Source organism: Ranitomeya imitator, chromosome 3 (assembly GCF_032444005.1).
Source record: "Ranitomeya imitator isolate aRanImi1 chromosome 3, aRanImi1.pri, whole genome shotgun sequence".
NCBI lineage: Eukaryota > Metazoa > Chordata > Amphibia > Anura > Dendrobatidae > Ranitomeya > Ranitomeya imitator.
Genome location: NC_091284.1, coordinates 331,874,958 through 331,893,004, shown reverse-complemented (window position 1 = coordinate 331,893,004; position 18,047 = coordinate 331,874,958). Strand labels below are relative to the sequence as shown.

The following is an 18,047-nucleotide window of genomic DNA, read 5'->3' as shown; positions in this document are numbered from 1 at the left end:
TCTCCATCCTCTCTTTTTTGGATAGCGGGATTTGGATTACTATCGGTGCATTATTTTGTTTTGTGTCAGTTATGTTTTCTAATTGAGATATCAGGATTTGTCATCTATATCCCGTGACAATAAGTCAATTGTAAGCAATATCTTTCTGCCACAAAACGTTTTCCCTCTTTAATGTTGACTAAAATGTATTCATATTGTTTATGATACACTTTATTACAGAAAATCAATAAAACCTTAGAAATATAAGGTACAGTTGAGAAAGCCTGTTCCACCTTGTTGTAACTGTGTGTTGCAATCTCAGGGCAAAAAGTTTAGCCTTATCACAAAGAGAATGATGGTTATGAGTATACACAAGCGAACATGTAAATAGAAAGTGATTTGAACCAAAACGCAAGGTCGAACTGAAATATCATCAGAATCGAAGCCTCAGAAATTGGGCGCAGTGTTTAGCTCAACATAAAAGGTAATAAAAAGAGTTTTAACATTTTATAAGCATGCTAGGCTGCTACTATAAATCCTGTATAAATGAATGGTGACTTTTATGTATATACAGTTAGGGCCAGAAATATTTGGACAGTGACACAAGTTTTGTTATTTTAGCTGTTTACAAAAACATGTTCAGAAATACAATTATATATATAATATGGGCTGAAAGTGCACACTCCCAGCTGCAATATGATAGTTTCCACATCCAAATCGGAGAAAGGGTTTAGGAATCATAGCTCTGTAATGCATAGCGTCCTCTTTTTCAAGGGACCAAAAGTAATTGGACAATGGACTCTAAGGGCTGCAATTAACTCTGAAGGCGTCTCCCTCGTTAACCTGTAATCAATGAAGTAGTTAAAAGGTCAGGGGTGGATTCCAGGTGTGTGGTTTTGCATTTGGAAGCTGTTGCTGTGAGCAGACAACATGCGGTCAAAGGAACTCTCAATTGAGGTGAAGCAGAACATCCTGAGGCTGAAAAAAAAGAAAAAATCCATCAGAGAGATAGCAGACATGCTTGGAGTAGCAAAATCAACAGTTGGGTACATTCTGAGAAAAAAGGAATTGACTGGTGAGCTTGGGAACTCAAAAAGGCCTGGGCGTCCACGGATGACAACAGTGGTGGATGAAAGCCGCATACTTAATTTGGTGAAGAAGAACCCGTTCACAACATCAACTGAAGTCCAGAACACTCTCAGTGAAGTAGGTGTATCTGTCTCTAAGTCAACAGTAAAGAGAAGACTCCATGACAGTAAATACAAAGGGTTCACATCTAGATGCAAACCATTCATCAATACCAAAAATAGACAGGCCAGAGTTAAATTTGCAGAAAAACACCTCAAGAAGCCAGCTCAGTTCTGGAAAAGTATTCTATGGACAGATGAGACAAAGATCAACCTGTACCAGAATGATGGGAAGAAAAAAGTTTGGAGAAGAAAGGGAACGGCACATGATCCAAGGCACACCACATCCTCTGTAAAACATGGTGGAGGCAACGTGATGGCATGGGCATGCATGGCTTTCAATGGCACTGGGTCACTTGTGTTTATTGATGACATAAGAGCAGACAAGAGTAGCCGGATGAATTCTGAAGTGTACCGGGATATACTTTCAGCCCAGATTCAGCCAAATGCTGCAAAGTAGATTGGATGGCGCTTCATAGTACAGATGGACAAGGACCCCAAGCATACAGCCAAAGCTACCCAGGAGTTCATGAGTGCCAAAAAGTGGAACATTCTGCAATGGCCAAGTCAATCTCCAGATCTAAACCCAATTGAGCATGCATTTCACTTGCTCAAATCCAGACTTAAGACGGAAAGACCCACAAACAAGCAAGACCTGAAGGCTGCGGCTGTAAAGGCCTGGCAAAGCATTAAGAAGGAGGAAACCCAGCGTTTGGTGATGTCCATGGGTTCCAGACTTAAGGCAGTGATTGCCTCCAAAGGATTTGCAACAAAATATTGAAAATAAAAATATTTTGTTTGGGTTATGTTTATTTGTCCAATTACTTTTGACCTCCTAAAATGTGGAGTGTTTGTAAAGAAATGTGTACAATTCCTACATTTTCTATCAGATATTTTTGTTCAACCCTTCAAATTAAACGTTACAATCTGCACTTGAATTCTGTTGTAGAGGTTTCATTTCAAATCCAATGTGGTGGCATGCAGAGCCCAACTCGCGAAAATTGTGTCACTGTCCAAATATTTCTGGCCCTAACTGTATGCGGCCACTTCTCCACTTATACTCCACCTGGAGATAACATGCAACAGCCAGATCTCCATGTAGGTGGGACACTAATATGTCAGAAATGTATGACATATGCCCAGAATATGATAACTGTGATGAAAATAACCATTGAAAGTCTCTTTTTATTACTGGACAATAGCAGGCAATAAAACAACGCAATGGTTTGAAGGTGCCATAGACTTGTACTGATTTGTTGCTTGTACCCTCTCCCACAGTCTGTTTTAACTGCTGCAATTTAAAATGATGAAAACAGTAAAAACTAAAAAGTTGTAAAGACATCATCTTACAGATTTAGTGCCCAGAGTTGGCACAGACGGGCTGTAGTTTAGGTTTCTATGTCCACTTTCACCTACAGTCAAGTCATTTTCGGTATGGTTTTCCTGAAAAGATATCAAACAGTGATACCTATTATATAGCATATGCGTCTGTGGGAGAGAGGGGGGAGAGGGAAAAGTTGGAGCTTGACACGGAGAAACATACAGTATATAATAAGCCGGTGCAATTAAATATAGCTGGTGGGTGCCGTACCTGCTTGTGATTTCAGCCGAAGTGAGGAAGAAGGAAGGGAGTTTATTTGAACATTTAAAAAAAACAATTTTAAAGGGAACCTGTCACCCCGTTTTTTTAGATTGAGATATAAATACTGTTAAATAGGGCCTGCGCTGTGTGTTACTATAGTGTATGTAGTGTACCCCGATTCCCCACCTATGCTGAGAAATAACTTACCAAAGTCGCCGTTTTCGCCTGTCAATCAGGCTGGTCAGGTCGGGAGGGCGTGTTCACAGCGCTGGTTCTTCCTCAGCTTTACGTTGGTGGCGTAGTGGTGTGCGCCTGTTGAAGTGACTAATCCACTGTGGGCACGTGAACAAGCAGCGCACGATCTGCGCTGTCATCCCTTTCGTCGGTGGGGGCGGCCATCTTCCTGGGGCCGCGCGTGCGCAGATCGAGTGCTCTGCTGCACGGGGCTTCAGGAAAATGGCCGCGGGATGCCGCGCGTGCGCATTAGAGATCGCGGCGGCCATTTTCCCAAAGCCGAGATGCAAACTCGGCTTTGGGAAAATGGCCGCCGCGATCTCTAATGCGCACGCGCGGCATCCCGCGGCCATTTTGCTGAAGCCCCGTGCAGCAGAGCACTCGATCTGCGCACGCGCGGCCCCAGGAAGATGGCCGCCCCCACCGATGAAAGGGATGACAGCGCAGATCGCGCGCTGCTTGTTCACGTGCCCACAGTGGATTAGTCACTTCAACAGGCGCACACCACTACGCCACCAACGTAAAGCTGAGGAAGAACCAGCGCTGTGAACACGCCCTCCCGACCTGACCAGCCTGATTGACAGGCGAAAACGGCGACTTTGGTAAGTTATTTCTCAGCATAGGTGGGGAATCGGGGTACACTACATACACTATAGTAACACACAGCGCAGGCCCTATTTAACAGTATTTATATCTCAATCTCAAAAAACGGGGTGACAGGTTCCCTTTAAAAAAGAGAGAAAGAGACTCTCTGCCTGACGCGTTTCTGGGGCACCACTGCACCCTTAGGCTGCCGTCACACTAGCAGTATTTGGTCAGTATTTTACCTCAGTATTTGTAAGCCAAAACCAGGAGTGGAACAATTAGAGGAAAAGTATAATAGAAACATATGCACCACTTCTGCATTTATCACCCACTCCTGGTTTTGGCTGAGAAATACTGATGTAAAATACTGACCAAATACTGTTAGTGTGACGGCAGACTTAGTCATAGGATCTTGTTTTTTAAAATGTTCATATAAAATTGAAATTTTACTTAAACTGGATGGACGTGCTGGAAACTCCCCTCCTTCTTCCTATATAGCATATGCTTACTACTAAAGAATACCAGATGTTCAGTTTGTTAGTCATATTACCTCCCCAGTTGATGATAAGTCTATCTCTTCCATTCCCAGGTCTCCAACACTAGGCATGCAACGACGCAGAGGAACAACATCTTTAAGTAAAAATAAAGTAATGTAAGATTAAGAAAGAGGATATTATAAGTTATTAGCACTTAATTGCCAAGCAAGATTTAAGCTAGTGAAACATCTAAGATATGACTGATGAAATACATTGGGGACGTTCCCAAACTTAGCTGTCAGCTTAGCAGCAGATATGTTTCAACGATGCTGACTGAGAGCTCTTGCAGGTAAGCAGGTCATATGATTCTCCTTTGCAAAATAAGGTGTACAAAGTAGCTTTCCTCCACAATGGAGAAAGCTGTCTTGCATCACCTTCTAGAAGAAGCTACCCTATGAGTCAGGGTATGTGTCCACGTTCAGGATTGCATCAGGACTTGGTCAGGATTTTATGCAGGTAAAATCCTGACCAAATCTGCACCTGAGGTCACTGGCAGGTCACCTGCGCTGTCCTTGCGTTGTTTCTGCAATGTAAGGACATGCTGCGTTCTTAAAAGACGTGCCGCATGTCCGTTTCCGCGGGTCTGCCGCATGCGTCTTTTAATTATTATGCATAGTGAAGACGGGATTTCATGAAATCCCCTCCACTATGCTGTAACATCTGGACGCTGCGTTTTTGACGCTGCGGCTTAACGCAGCGTCAAAAACGCAGCGTTTCCTGAATGTGGAAACATAGCCTTAGGCTAGGGTCACATTGCGTTAGTGCAACCCGTTTAGCGCTAGCGGGTTGCGCTAACGCAATGTTTTTAATGTGGCCGCGTCCCGGGGTCGCGGTAACGTCCCCGCTCTCGCAGATCCCCGATCTGCGAGAGCGGGGAACGGACCGCGGGCGCGCCTCGGACGCTGCGAGCGCTTTCCCATTAACGCAATGCGAACCAAGCCTACATGTTCAGCTTCAGTTGACTGTTTTTTCTTTTTGTAAAACACATTGGTTTGGCTAAATATACACAGGTGGGAAGGAGTAAGACAACCTCCAGTAGGCGGCACTAGAGAGGCAGCCATTTGCAGGGGAAGAAATAATTACATACAATATCACTGACAGTGTTGACCATTGTGGCATTTTCTATTTGGATTCCTATGCACCAGTTTAAATTAAAAAAAAATCAGCATGTTTTTCAGGTCAGATTGAGCCATGCATGGCAATATTACAAAAGTATTGGGACACCTACAGGAACTTTTATCGCATACTATTCTAAATCCATAAGCATTAATATGGAAGTCCAAAAACAGCTTCCATTCTTGTGTGAATCAAAAGTCTTGGTTGCAGGGCTGGGCCCTGCTCTCCCTGGCTATTGCCGCTGCCCTTTGCTGGGGTCCACTTCGGGTTTCACAAGTTGCCCTGCAAACTCCAGTGATATCATCACCCAACGCATTTTAAGGCCAACTTTGACAGCCATGTGCGTCTGAGTATTCAAATAATCCGAAACTAGCTTGGATGTGCCAGTCAGTCTTTTGTTATTTGTATCTTAGCTTACTGACCGAGCACTCCACCCTTCAACATGTGGTGGTTTTAATTACAGCAAGATCCTACCTACCCATAAATGCAGACATTACTGAAAAAGGTGTCCATATTCATGCAGGAATTCAGACTTCAGCCTGAGAGAGGTATTCATATTAGATATGTAAGGACCCATCATTTTTTGAGACCACCTTGACGTTGGTTGATGGGCAGGCATGACTTGGCCAAATTATGTGAAAAGAGTCTCATTTTTTTCTAGTATTTAGAAGCAGTATTGCTATTCATATTTCATACATTTCACATTGACATGCTTTAGCACGATAGAGTGCAACTTTTTTGTATTTTTTGTATATTGCATATGGAGGTAGCTGCTCTTAAGTTTGTGCCTATTCACACTAGCTTGGATATTCCAGTCAGTTTTTTATTATTTGTCTGAGTATTCAGTAAGCCTTCATTAAGTGTGCTTTAGAGTTTGTCTCACCAACCAGTTCTCCCATCTGGCAATAATCTTTGCAAATTTCTGTTGTTTCTTCAATCTGCATTTACTCCCAGGCTCAGACCCACTGCTGTAACCATAACAAACTTATTTGGAGCTGTTCACATTACAAAGACTGCCATAACAGACTATGTTCATTACAAACTAGCTTGCCCGTTCATCAGAGCTGCCAGTGAGTTGCACGTCAGTGTCTGGGGTACTTGGTACCTGGTCCGGTCGCACTTAGAGGGGATGTCATGGTGGCTGCGACCCGGTCTAGGCCCTGGGTTTGTATCAAAGTTTGTGTTTGTGACGCCACCTGTGGTTCTTGGTCAGAGGTAACCAACGCTGTTTAAAGGGGCCCTCTGGAGTGATGTGACTTCAGCAAAGATGCAGGTGAAGGTGAAGCGGGGACCCCATGGCTCCCGGTGTGCTGGGCAGGGATGGTGTGGTGGATTCCGGCAAATAAATGGAGGACACAGAGTTATCACGTCTTTACCTGGTTTACTGGTGATAGCAATCCACTGTCCAGGGTACCAGGAACAGGTGATGATATAGTCCGGCCAGCCTGGAGGCAATGGTGATCCCTCTCCCAGGTGAGGTCCATAAGCCTTCCTGCTCACGCTCGTATGCAAGGTTCTTGCTGCCTGTGGCTTCCATACAAAGTCCTCTCTCTCCTGTCCTAGGACAGTTACCCATATGTGTGAGCCTTTTTATAGGGTCTCTATCACAACCCGGGCTCTTAGTGTACAGCTGCACCTTCAGGTGTTGGTGCAGACAAATTACATAAAGTCCTATGCCCTCCAGTTCTGCCGTGTGACCTGGAGTACAACACAGCCTCGGGCTCCTGGTGCCCGGTTCCTGCGCTTCGGCTCTGAGGGTGCCCGGTCACAGTTCCCCTCTAAGCTCTTTGCTTCTCCTGTGCTCCATTCCTCTGATGCTCACTACAATCCAACTCTTCAAGTTATCTTCATTTCCAGGAGCTGCAGCTCAGTCCTGGCTACACGGCTCCACTCTTTGCTCTCAGTCCTCATTCTTCCTCTGTCTCTGAACAACAGTCTAACTCCTCCTCCAGACCAGAATACTTAAGGCTGGGGAAGCTCCCCTGAATCCGGGTTCAGTGCTCCCCCTTCTGGCCTGGATTCAGAATGTGCTATATGTTGGTGCGTTACCTGGTATCCTCCTTGCCTCCAAGCATGATATCGCCCTCCCCGAAAGGAAGGCAGCATCACTGTAACAACCGGTTACATGGGGTGTTATACCAGCAGCTATCCATTGGTTTGCTGATTAACCCTTCAAATGCTGCTATAGTGATGTTCACATTACAAACTCTGTGCAGAGTTTCAGATGCGTCTGCTCTATCCTCAAAATTCTCTGCAACAATAAATCAAAAGAGAATGGATATATTTGCAAGGATAACTCTGACAATCCTGAGATGCTGTTATCTCCCAATGACGTAGAGGAATTTTTTTTCACATAAGTAAGCACATTTTTATTTTATAACTATGCCACAACACCTAATCGTACAGTTTAGCTAGTAAAAACATTATTATTATAATTTAATTGCCTGCAGGAGCATGCCGTAAGATTATTATGCAATTTGCTGATGACAGGTTCATCTGAATGGGCCCCTAGCCAGGTAACCATGTTTACAAATACAGTGGTGCACTCTAATTGTGGGTATAGGAGAGCCTCAACGGATGACTGTTCTGTTACTGAAAATAATCTCTATACAAAGACCAGCACCAACATTACTGGCACATGGAGACCATATAGTGGTAGATGCCAGTCCTGCAGAACATGCAATAGATTACAGTGCAGTTACAGATAGTGGCATACAGCTCATGTTCACTTTTCCTATCTCTTCAGTCTGGCCCAGACTGACATGAGAACATGCTGTCAACCTCATGATGCCGGATTTGTCCCTACTAGTGGACCTGCTGTGTGGCATAAAACCACTGATCCTCTTAGTGCCCCACATAATCATGCCCACTACTGTGTCTCTTACATAGTAAAATGCCTTCTTTGTGCCCTCTAGAAAGTAAAATTTCCCCATAGAAAATATTATTGTCCTGTGCATGTGCCCTAGAAAACACTGCCCACATTTTACCTTCTACAAAGTAATAATGCCCTGTGTGCACCTTTGACAATGACAATACCGAGTTCCCCAATAACAATAATTCTTCTAAAGTGCCCACTTAACATTCTATAATGTCCCCCGAGTTCCCCATGTACAGCTCCCCTATACACAGTAAGATTCCCCCACAGCTCCCCTATACACAATATGATCATGACTAAACAGAATTGGTCCACGGGGACCAAGAACAAACGACCAAACAGTCAATATCAAAATATAAATATAGAAAAATCTTTATTCAATATAACAACAAAAACATAGAACAAGAAAGACACAAGTAGGGGGAAGTACCGCATGGTGTGCACATCTGCCTCACCGGTGCATAAAAGACCACAGACGCACGGGACCAGGGAGGAAGGACATCCGCATATATAATAATAAATGAGTAACAAGGAAGCTAAGAGAATCAGCAGCCACAGAGGCCCAACATGGATGATACTGCAGAACAAAGCTTAATAAGTAAACAGAGACCACCCATTCTTACATAATGAAGCTCAAATTAGGAGGGCGTACGGTCCCAGGGAGGAGTGCTCTGCTTCTTACATCCGAGGTAAGCGCTGCGCCATGGCCATTATTTATATGCTGTATATACTGCGGTACTGCTTTTTGTAGTGGAGTCTCACTATACGCACTAATTTGAGCTTCATTATGTAAGAATGGGTGGTCTCTGTTTACTTATTAAGCTTTGTTCTGCAGTATCATCCATGTTGGGCCTCTGTGGCTGCTGATTCTCTTAGCTTCCTTGTTACTCATTTATTATTATATATGCGGATGTCCTTCCTCCCTGGTCCCGTGCGTCTGTGGTCTTTTATGCACCGGTGAGGCAGATGTGCACACCATGCGGTACTTCCCCCTACTTGTGTCTTTCTTGTTCTATGTTTTTGTTGTTATATTGAATAAAGATTTTTCTATATTTATATTTTGATATTGACTGTTTGGTCGTTTGTTCTTGGTCCCCGTGGACCAATTCTGTTTAGTTATGCTATATAGCGACTAGTCTTGTCATAGTCCCCGATTTTGGGCTCAGCGTGTATTCTATGGTCTATATAATGCTGAGGTTTGTAGTGCTATCTATTTACTACAATATGATCATGGCAGAATCTAACACTCATCTCCATTCTCTTCATCTATGTATATAGAAGAGGCATCGTGATTACTCGCTAATCCCGCCCCCTGCACAGTAGCTCCGCCCCCACCACATCACCACACATAATCCCGCCCCCCCAACACATCACCACAGATAATCCCGCCCCCCACCCCATTACCACACATAAACCCGCCCCCCCACCATATTACCACATATAATCCTGCCCGCCCACCACATCACCACATATAATCCTGCCCCCCACCACATCACCACACATAATCCTGCCCCCAACACATCACCACACATAATCCTGCCCCCACCCCATTACCACTCATAATCCTGCCCCCACCACATCACCACACATAATCCCGCCCCCTCACCACATCACCACAGATAATCCCACCCCCCCACCACATTACCACAGATAATCCCACCCCCCCACATTACCACACATAATCCCGCCCCCCACCACATCACCACACATAATACCACCCCCCCACCCCATTACCACACATAAACCCGCCCCCCACCATATTACCACACATAATCCTTCCCGCCCACCACATCACCACATATAATCCTGCCCCCCACCACATCACCACACATATTCCCACCCCCAAAACATCACCACACATAATCCCGCCCCCCAACATATCACCACACATAATCCTGCCCCTGCCCCATTACCACCCATAATCCCGCCCCCCACCACATCACCACACATAATCCCGCTCCCCACCACATCACCACAAATAATCCCGCCCCTCACCACATCACCACAGATAATCCCGCCCCCCCACCACATGACCACAGATTATCCCGCCCCCCACATTACCACACATAATCCCGCCCCCACCACATCACCACACATAATCCCCCCACCACTTTTCCACACATAATCCTGCCCCCCCACCACATCACCGCACATAATCCCGCCCCCACCACATTACCACACATAATCCCACCACCCACCACATTACCACAAATAATCCCGCCCCCTCACCACATCACCACACAATCCCTCCCCCCACCACATTACCACACATAATCCCCCCCCACCACATTACCGCACATAATCCCGCCCCCCACCACATCACCACACATAAACACGCCCCCCACCATATCACCACACATAATCCCGCCCCCCACCACATCACCACACATAATCCCACCCCCCACCACATCACCACACATAATCCCACCCCCACCACATTACCACATAATCCCGCTCCCCCACCACATTACCACGCATAATCCCGCCCCTTCACCACATTACCACACACAATCCGCACCACATCACCACACATAATCCCGCTCCCCACCACATCACCACAAATAATCCCGCCCCCTCACCACATCACCACAGATAATCCCGCCCCCCACCACATGACCACAGATAATCCCGCCCCCCACATTACCACACATAATCCCGCCCCCACCACATCACCACACATAATCCCCCCCACCACTTTACCACACATAATCCTGCCCCCCCACCACATCACCGCACATAATCCCGCCCCCACCACATTACCACACATAATCCCACCCCCCACCACATTACCACAAATAATCCCGCCCCCTCACCACATCACCACACACAATCCCGCCCCCCACCACATTACCACACATAATCCCACCCTCACCACATTACCGCATATAATCCCGCTCCCCACCATATCACCACACATAAACACGCCCCCACCATATCACCACACATAATCCCACCCCCACCACATCACCACACATAATCCCACCCCCCACCACACATAATCCCACCCCCCACCACATTACCACATAATCCCGCTCCCCCACCACATTACCACGCATAATCCCGCCCCTTCACCACATTACCACACACAATCGGCACCACATCACCACAGATAATCCCGCCCCCCCCACATTACCACACATAATCTTGCCCCCCCACCACATCACCACATAATCCTGCCCTCCCACCACATTACCAGAGATAATCCCGCCCCCACATAATCACACATAATCCCGCCCCCCCCACATTACCACACGAGGCTCCGTCCCCACACATTACCACATGAGGCTCCGTCCCCACACATTACCACACGAGGCTCCAACCCCACACATCACCACACGAGGCTCCATTCCCCCACATTACCACATGAGGCTCCATCCCCCCACATTACCACACGAGGCTCGGTCCCCACACATTACCACACGGTGCTCCGTCCCCCCGCATTACCACACGAAGCTCTGTCCCCACACATTACCATACGAGGCTCCGTCCTCACACATTAACACACGAGGCTCCATCCCCGCACATTACCACACGAGGCTCCGTCCCCACACATTACCACACGAGGCTCTGTCCCCACACATTACCATAGGAGGCTCTGTCCTCACACATTAACACACGAGGTTCCGTCCCTCCATATTACCACACGAGGCTTCGTCCCCACACATTACCACATGAGGCTCCATCCTCACACATTACCACTCGAGGCTTCGTCCCCACACATTACCCCACGAGGCTTCATCCCCACACATTACCACATGAGGCTCCGTCCTCACACATTACCACATGAGGCTCCGTCCTCACGCATTACCACACGAAGCTCCGTCCCCCACATTACCACACGAGGCTCTGCCCCCCACATTACCATACGCAGCACTTCCTTTCTATGTAATTCAACCACTTCGGCCAAGGTAAATGTACATTTAATTGCATCCGCATTCTCCCAAACAAAATGAGCCAAGAAGAGTTGCCAGGTCCATCTCACAGGCCGCAGGAAAATCCGGACAACGATGCAGTAGCTGATCGACAACAACAATATCGACTAAATTGTAGGATTAGTTATCAACAACGAACATCTGAGCAGATTGATAAGGACAGAAAGAGATATTACTGTTATTAACTTCATTTTAAGTTAATTTACCACCTGCATAAGCGCTATTGAATGTTGTCATTATTTACTTTAGTTTAATCACCAGCAGCGTTAATTAGATAGCAATGAGCGAGGCGAGCGTTACCTGGCTGGAAACAGCTAGTACAGTTATATAATTCATTCATCTGCTGCATATATCCTGCATGTCTCCTGTCACTTCAATCCCATCTCCGCAAGCATATTTAATGATACTTAGTTCATTCATCTTACTGAGCTGGTCCCTTAAGTTATAAGGTTGTATCTCTTTCTCAAATAAGTTTATGATCCATGTTGGCCTGCAAACTTGTTTATTTGTCTCTCTATTTATTGTCTCCTACTGTCTTAACTTGATTGATTGCCAACAAGTAAAATTAGTGATTTATCTAAGAGCAAACCTCCTATATATTCAGACATAGTTTTGGGGATGCATTTATGTAGGGAAGGGGGCATTTATGTACATTTTATTCTAATTACATTTTTTCAAAGTACCCTGCAGTTAATCATGGCAGTTAGGCAGGGCAGGAACAGGTAAGACATTTTTTTTCCTTCCTGCCTGTTTTACCACCATAATTCTTTGATGCTAACACACAGTTGGCTTTATCTTTCCATTTGATTCTGACTATTTCCTTTTGCATTTTCTCTTCTGACTTCTAATTAATCAACTCCTGTGTCTGTGATCAGTCTCCCTGCTGCTCCTCCCTCCTGATCCCACCTGGCCTATTTCATGTGCTCTTAGCCTGTTAGAAATTCAGAGCCGCAGGTCAGTCTGGACCGTGGTCTGTCTCTAGAACAATGGCTCTAAAAGGATGACAGCAGAAATATGCCAGAAATGAGCCAGAAGTGAACAGAAGTTACGACTAACCACTGTTAATAAATGTACTAAATTTCTTTCCCTTTCTGCCACACTTACTCATCATGCTGACATACCCTCTAACAGTTTTGGCTCCATTACTCCTCACTCTCCTTCGCTATCCCCAAACCCCTGCATCCTCTAACCAAGTAATAATCTCTCCTTCCCTCTTGCCTCCCCACCTGACCTCCTCCGCTGACTTGCTCCTCAACCTCAGATCTCTCCTAATAAAACACAAAATACGCCGCTAACTCTCCTCCCACCTGCTCTGTCTCTCTTTGCTTCTCCTCACTGCTAGCGACATATCTCCCAATCCTGGACCCCCATATCTCATACCTCCCATTATTACCCCCTTCTATCGCTCCCAACCCAACAAACACACAAAATCTTGCCCACCTCAAATCCGTACCCTCAAAGCCCACGACCCTGCTCCCTTTCTCTGGATCACTCTGGAATGCCCGATCCGTCTGCAATAAACTCCACGTGATTCACGACCTCTTTACCTCTTGTAATCTTTCCTTCCTGGACCTCACGAAACATGGCTGACACCCTCTGACACAGCCTCCCTTGCTGCACTATGTTATGGCGCCCTCCACTTCACCCACACTCCCCGTCCTGGCAACAGACATGGTGGAGGAGTGGGCCTTCTCCTTTCTTCCAACTGAACCTTTAATCCAATTTCACATCTACCCTCCCATATCCTCCCCTCTTTTGAAGTCCACTCTGTCTGCATCTACTCTCCCTCCAGCCTCCAAATGGCCATCATATACCGACCTCCGGGTCCGACCACTGCCTTTATTAACCAATTCTCCACCTGGCTCCTTCACTTTCTGTCTGACCTGATCTTCACCCATTTCTGCTCCCTATCTAACTTCACCACCTCCCCTCTCCCTCTCTCTGACCACCATTTCTTCAGTTTCTTATCACTGCCCTGCACACCTGTCACCCATGTCCAGCAACATGCACACCCCCACAGAAACCTTGCACATCTTGACCCTCGCACACTCTCTGACTCTATTCAGCCACTGTCCTCCATAGCTTCACTCCACAACACAGACACTGCCACTCGTTTCTACAATGCCACTCTGGCATCAGCCATTGACTCGGTCACCCCAGTCATGCATAGCAGAATGTGACGAATCAATAGACAACCCTGGCACAATAACATCACTAAAAAGCTTCGGCAAGTATCCAGAATTGCAGAACAGTGTTGGAAGAAAATGCATTCGCAAGATGATTTCACTGCACTCAAACAAGCAACACTCGCACTCAAATCAGCTCTCACCTGTGCTAATCAGGCCTATTTCACATCCCTCCACATTTTCTTTATCCCACAACCCCAAACAGTTGTACAACACCTTTAACTCACTCCTCCACCCACCACTGCCTCCTCCGACTTTATTAATCTCTGCTGAGGACTTTGCTACACACTTCAAAAATAAGATAGACCAGACAAGGCAAGACTATGTTGTCCAACCACCACAACACCTTTATATGCCAGACCAATGCCTTAACCCAATAACTTCCCTCTCCAAAATCACTGAAGGACAGCTTGCTCATCTTCTCTCCAAATCACACCTCACCACTTGTGGGCTTGACCGCATCCCATCCCACCTCCTCCCCAGCCTCACCACTACACCAATCCCTGTTATGATCTAGTGATTAATGAGCGACATGCGTCTAGCTCTGAGCAGGTGGCAACTATACTGACCGCAGTCCCTAAGCTCAACACAACACTAGAAGTAGCCGTGGAATGCTCCTAACTCTGCCTAGGCATCTCGTCACAGCCTAAGAGCTAACTACCCCTAAAGATAGAAGCAGGAAAACTATCTTGCCTCAGAGAAAATCCCAAAAGGATAGATTAGCCCCCCACAAATGATGACTGTGAGAGGAGAAGGAAATGACATACGTAGTATGAAACAAGATTTAGCACAGGAGGCCACTTCTAGCTAGATAGAAATAGTACAGGACAGAACGCTGTGCGGTCAGTAATAAAAACTAGAAAAAGTCCACCGCAGAGAAATGCAAAAATCTCCACACCTGACTAAAGGTGTGGAGGGCAAACTCTGCTGCCCAGAGCTTCCAGCTTAGCTGAATAGATCCATACTGAAAAGCTGGACAAATGAACAAAAACAAAGAAAGTGCTGAACAACAAAGTCCACAACAAGTGAACCGCAAAAGGACAAGCAAGGACTTAGCTTAGATGAACTGGTCAGAGTGTCAGGAAAGTCCTAAGAGCAATGACTCCAGGCAGGAACAATTGACAACTGGCATTGAATGAGGGATAAGGCCAGACTAATATAGCCGAGCCAGAAAGACGATCAGTGAAAACAGCTGCTGAAGCTAAATCCAAGAAGCAGCCATACCACTCAAAACCACAGGAGGGAGCCCAAGAGCAGAACTCACAAAAATGCTACTTACAACCACCGGAGGGAGCCCAAGAGCGGAATTCACAACAAATCCCATCCCGAACGCATCTCTTCAATCTATAACTATCTTCTGGTAACTTCCTCTCTGCTTTCAAACATGCCACAATCACACCTATCCTCAAAAAGCCTTCCCTTGACCCGAGCGCTATGTCCAGTTACTGCCCCATATCTTTGCTCCCATTTGCTTCCAAACTACTTGAGCAGCATTTCCACGCTGAACTTTCCTCTCACTTTGCATTTAACTCTCTTCAACAGCCTACAATCTGGCTTCCGTCCCCACCATTCCACTGAGACTGCCCTGACCAAACTTATGAATGACTTACTAACATGCAAAGTTGACAATTCTCTCTATTCCTCATTCTAGACCTGTCCTCTGCCTTTGACACAGTTGACCACTGCCTCCTACTACAGATCCTCTCTTCCTTTGGTGTCAAAGACCTCGCCCTATCCTGGATCTCCTCATACTTCACCAACCGCACTTTTAGCGTGCCCCACTCCCATACTACCTCTTCATCTCTCCCCCGCTCTGTTGGTGTCTCTCAAGGCTCTGTCCCAGGACCTTTTCTCTTCTCAATCCATACCCTTGGCCTAGGACAAATCATAAAGTCCTATGGCTTCCAGTACCATCTATATGCCGATGACACTCAGATCTACCTCTCTGGCCCAGATGTCACCTCTCTGCTCTCCAGAATCCCAGAGTGTATATCAGCCATATCCTCCTTCTTCTCATCTCACTTCCTTAAACTCAATGTGGACAAAACAGAACTAATTATCTTTCCTCCATCTCGCACATCTTCCCTACCTGATCTATTACAATAAATGAATTCACACTTCCCCCCGTCCCGGTAATCCGCTGCATCGGAGTAACCCTCGACTTTGCCCTGTCCTTTAAACCGCACATCCAAGCTTTTGCCACCTCCTGTGGCCTCTAGCTCAAAAATATTTCAAGAATCAGTCCTTTCCTCAACTCTCACTCTACTAAAATGCTAAAATGCTTGTGCATGCCCTAATCGTCTCTCACCTTGACTACTGCAATATCCCCCTTTGTTGCCTACCCTCTAACAATCTCGTACCCCTCCAGTCCGTCCTTAATTCTGCTGCTCGACTCATTAATCTCTCTCTTTGCTACACTCCTGCTTCGCCTCTTTGCAAATCCCTTCACTGGTTCCCAATCTCCCAACATATCCAGTTTAAACTACTAACACTGAACTACAAAGCCATCCATAACCTTTCTCCTCCGTATATTTCTATACTAATCTCTCAATATCTTCCCTCATGTAATCTCTGGTCCTCACAAGACCTCCTTCTCTCCTCCACACTAATTCACTCCTCACCCAATCGCCTCCAAGACTTTTCCCTGATATCCCCCATCATCTGGAATTCTGTGCCCCAACACATCCGGTTATCCACCACATTTGGATCCTTCAAGCGGAACCTTAAAACCCATCTCTTCAAAGAAGCTTACAACCTGTAATGACAATATGACCACCTCAACACCATCAGAGCTACCGCAACCCCCGAACTGTCTCCTTCCCCACAATTCTGTAGAATGTAAGCCCACAAGGGCAGGGTCATCTCCCCTCTGTATCAGTCTGTAATTGTTAGTTTATTAGTTTATTTACTGTAAGTGATAATTGTATTTTGATGTAACCCCATCTCATGTACAGCATGGTACTAAATAAATAAATAATAATAATAATTTAAAGGAACCTATTTCCAGTAGATTTAGATTGCATCAAATATTCACCATAAGCATTTGTATAGTTTATATCCTGGCTGCTGCATTCACTCACATCCACCATCCATGCACTAACTCTTTACACTTCATCTTTATCAGCCCCTCTGTCCTCTCCTCTCCTATATATAGCACTCACGCTCTTTTCACATTGCTAAACAGCACAGATCCATTCAGTTCCACCATCCAATACAAGAGACACTCTCACAAATCACTTAACCATCTGCTCACTCTTTCTATTCTCCTTCTTCTAGTCGCAGGAGATATCTCTCCAAACCCTGGCCCCTCATGTTATAGTAAGTTGAACCTCTCAACTATTATACTCAGAAACCCCTCAAATCTCATTAATATTCCCTGCATGTACTTTTCATGTTATCCCTCAAGTACCCTCACTTATCTCCCCTTCTTTTGAGTTCTACGCTATCAGACTCTACATCCCCTTCTCCATGCGAGTGGCGGTTGTGTATGGTCCTCCGGGCCCCTCCCTTCAGTTCCTGGATCACTTTGCCACCTGGCTTCCACAGTTTCTCTCCTGTGACATCCCCTCCCTCATCATGGGAGACTTTAACATCCCCTTTGCTTTTCCTCTCTTACCATCTGCCACTCACCTTTTATCTCTAACCTCCTCCTTGGGCCTTTCGCAGCTTACTAACTCTCCTATGCATGAAGATGGAAATTCCCTCGACCTGATCTTCTCCCAGCTCTGCTCAGTGCATGATTTTACTAACTCCCCTCTCCCACTCTCTGACCACAACCTTCTTTCTTTCTCTATCAAGAACTGTCATCCCGCTCAGGACACCCCAAGTATCCACA

General features: G+C 46.0%; 1 protein-coding gene across 4 annotated transcripts in view; it reads right to left on the bottom strand.

Annotated features, from left to right (window-relative positions):
- Positions 1–18,047, bottom strand: part of SYTL1 (synaptotagmin like 1) — a 268,530-nt gene that overhangs the window by 66,535 nt on the left and 183,948 nt on the right. For all 4 annotated transcript variants that reach the window (XM_069756730.1, XM_069756733.1, XM_069756731.1 and 1 more), the window contains 2 exons: positions 4,118–4,197; positions 2,517–2,609 (listed from right to left, as the gene is read on the bottom strand). In XM_069756730.1, coding sequence (XP_069612831.1) covers positions 2,517–2,609; positions 4,118–4,197 — 173 coding nt within the window. The remainder of the gene's footprint in view (positions 1–2,516; positions 2,610–4,117; positions 4,198–18,047) is intronic.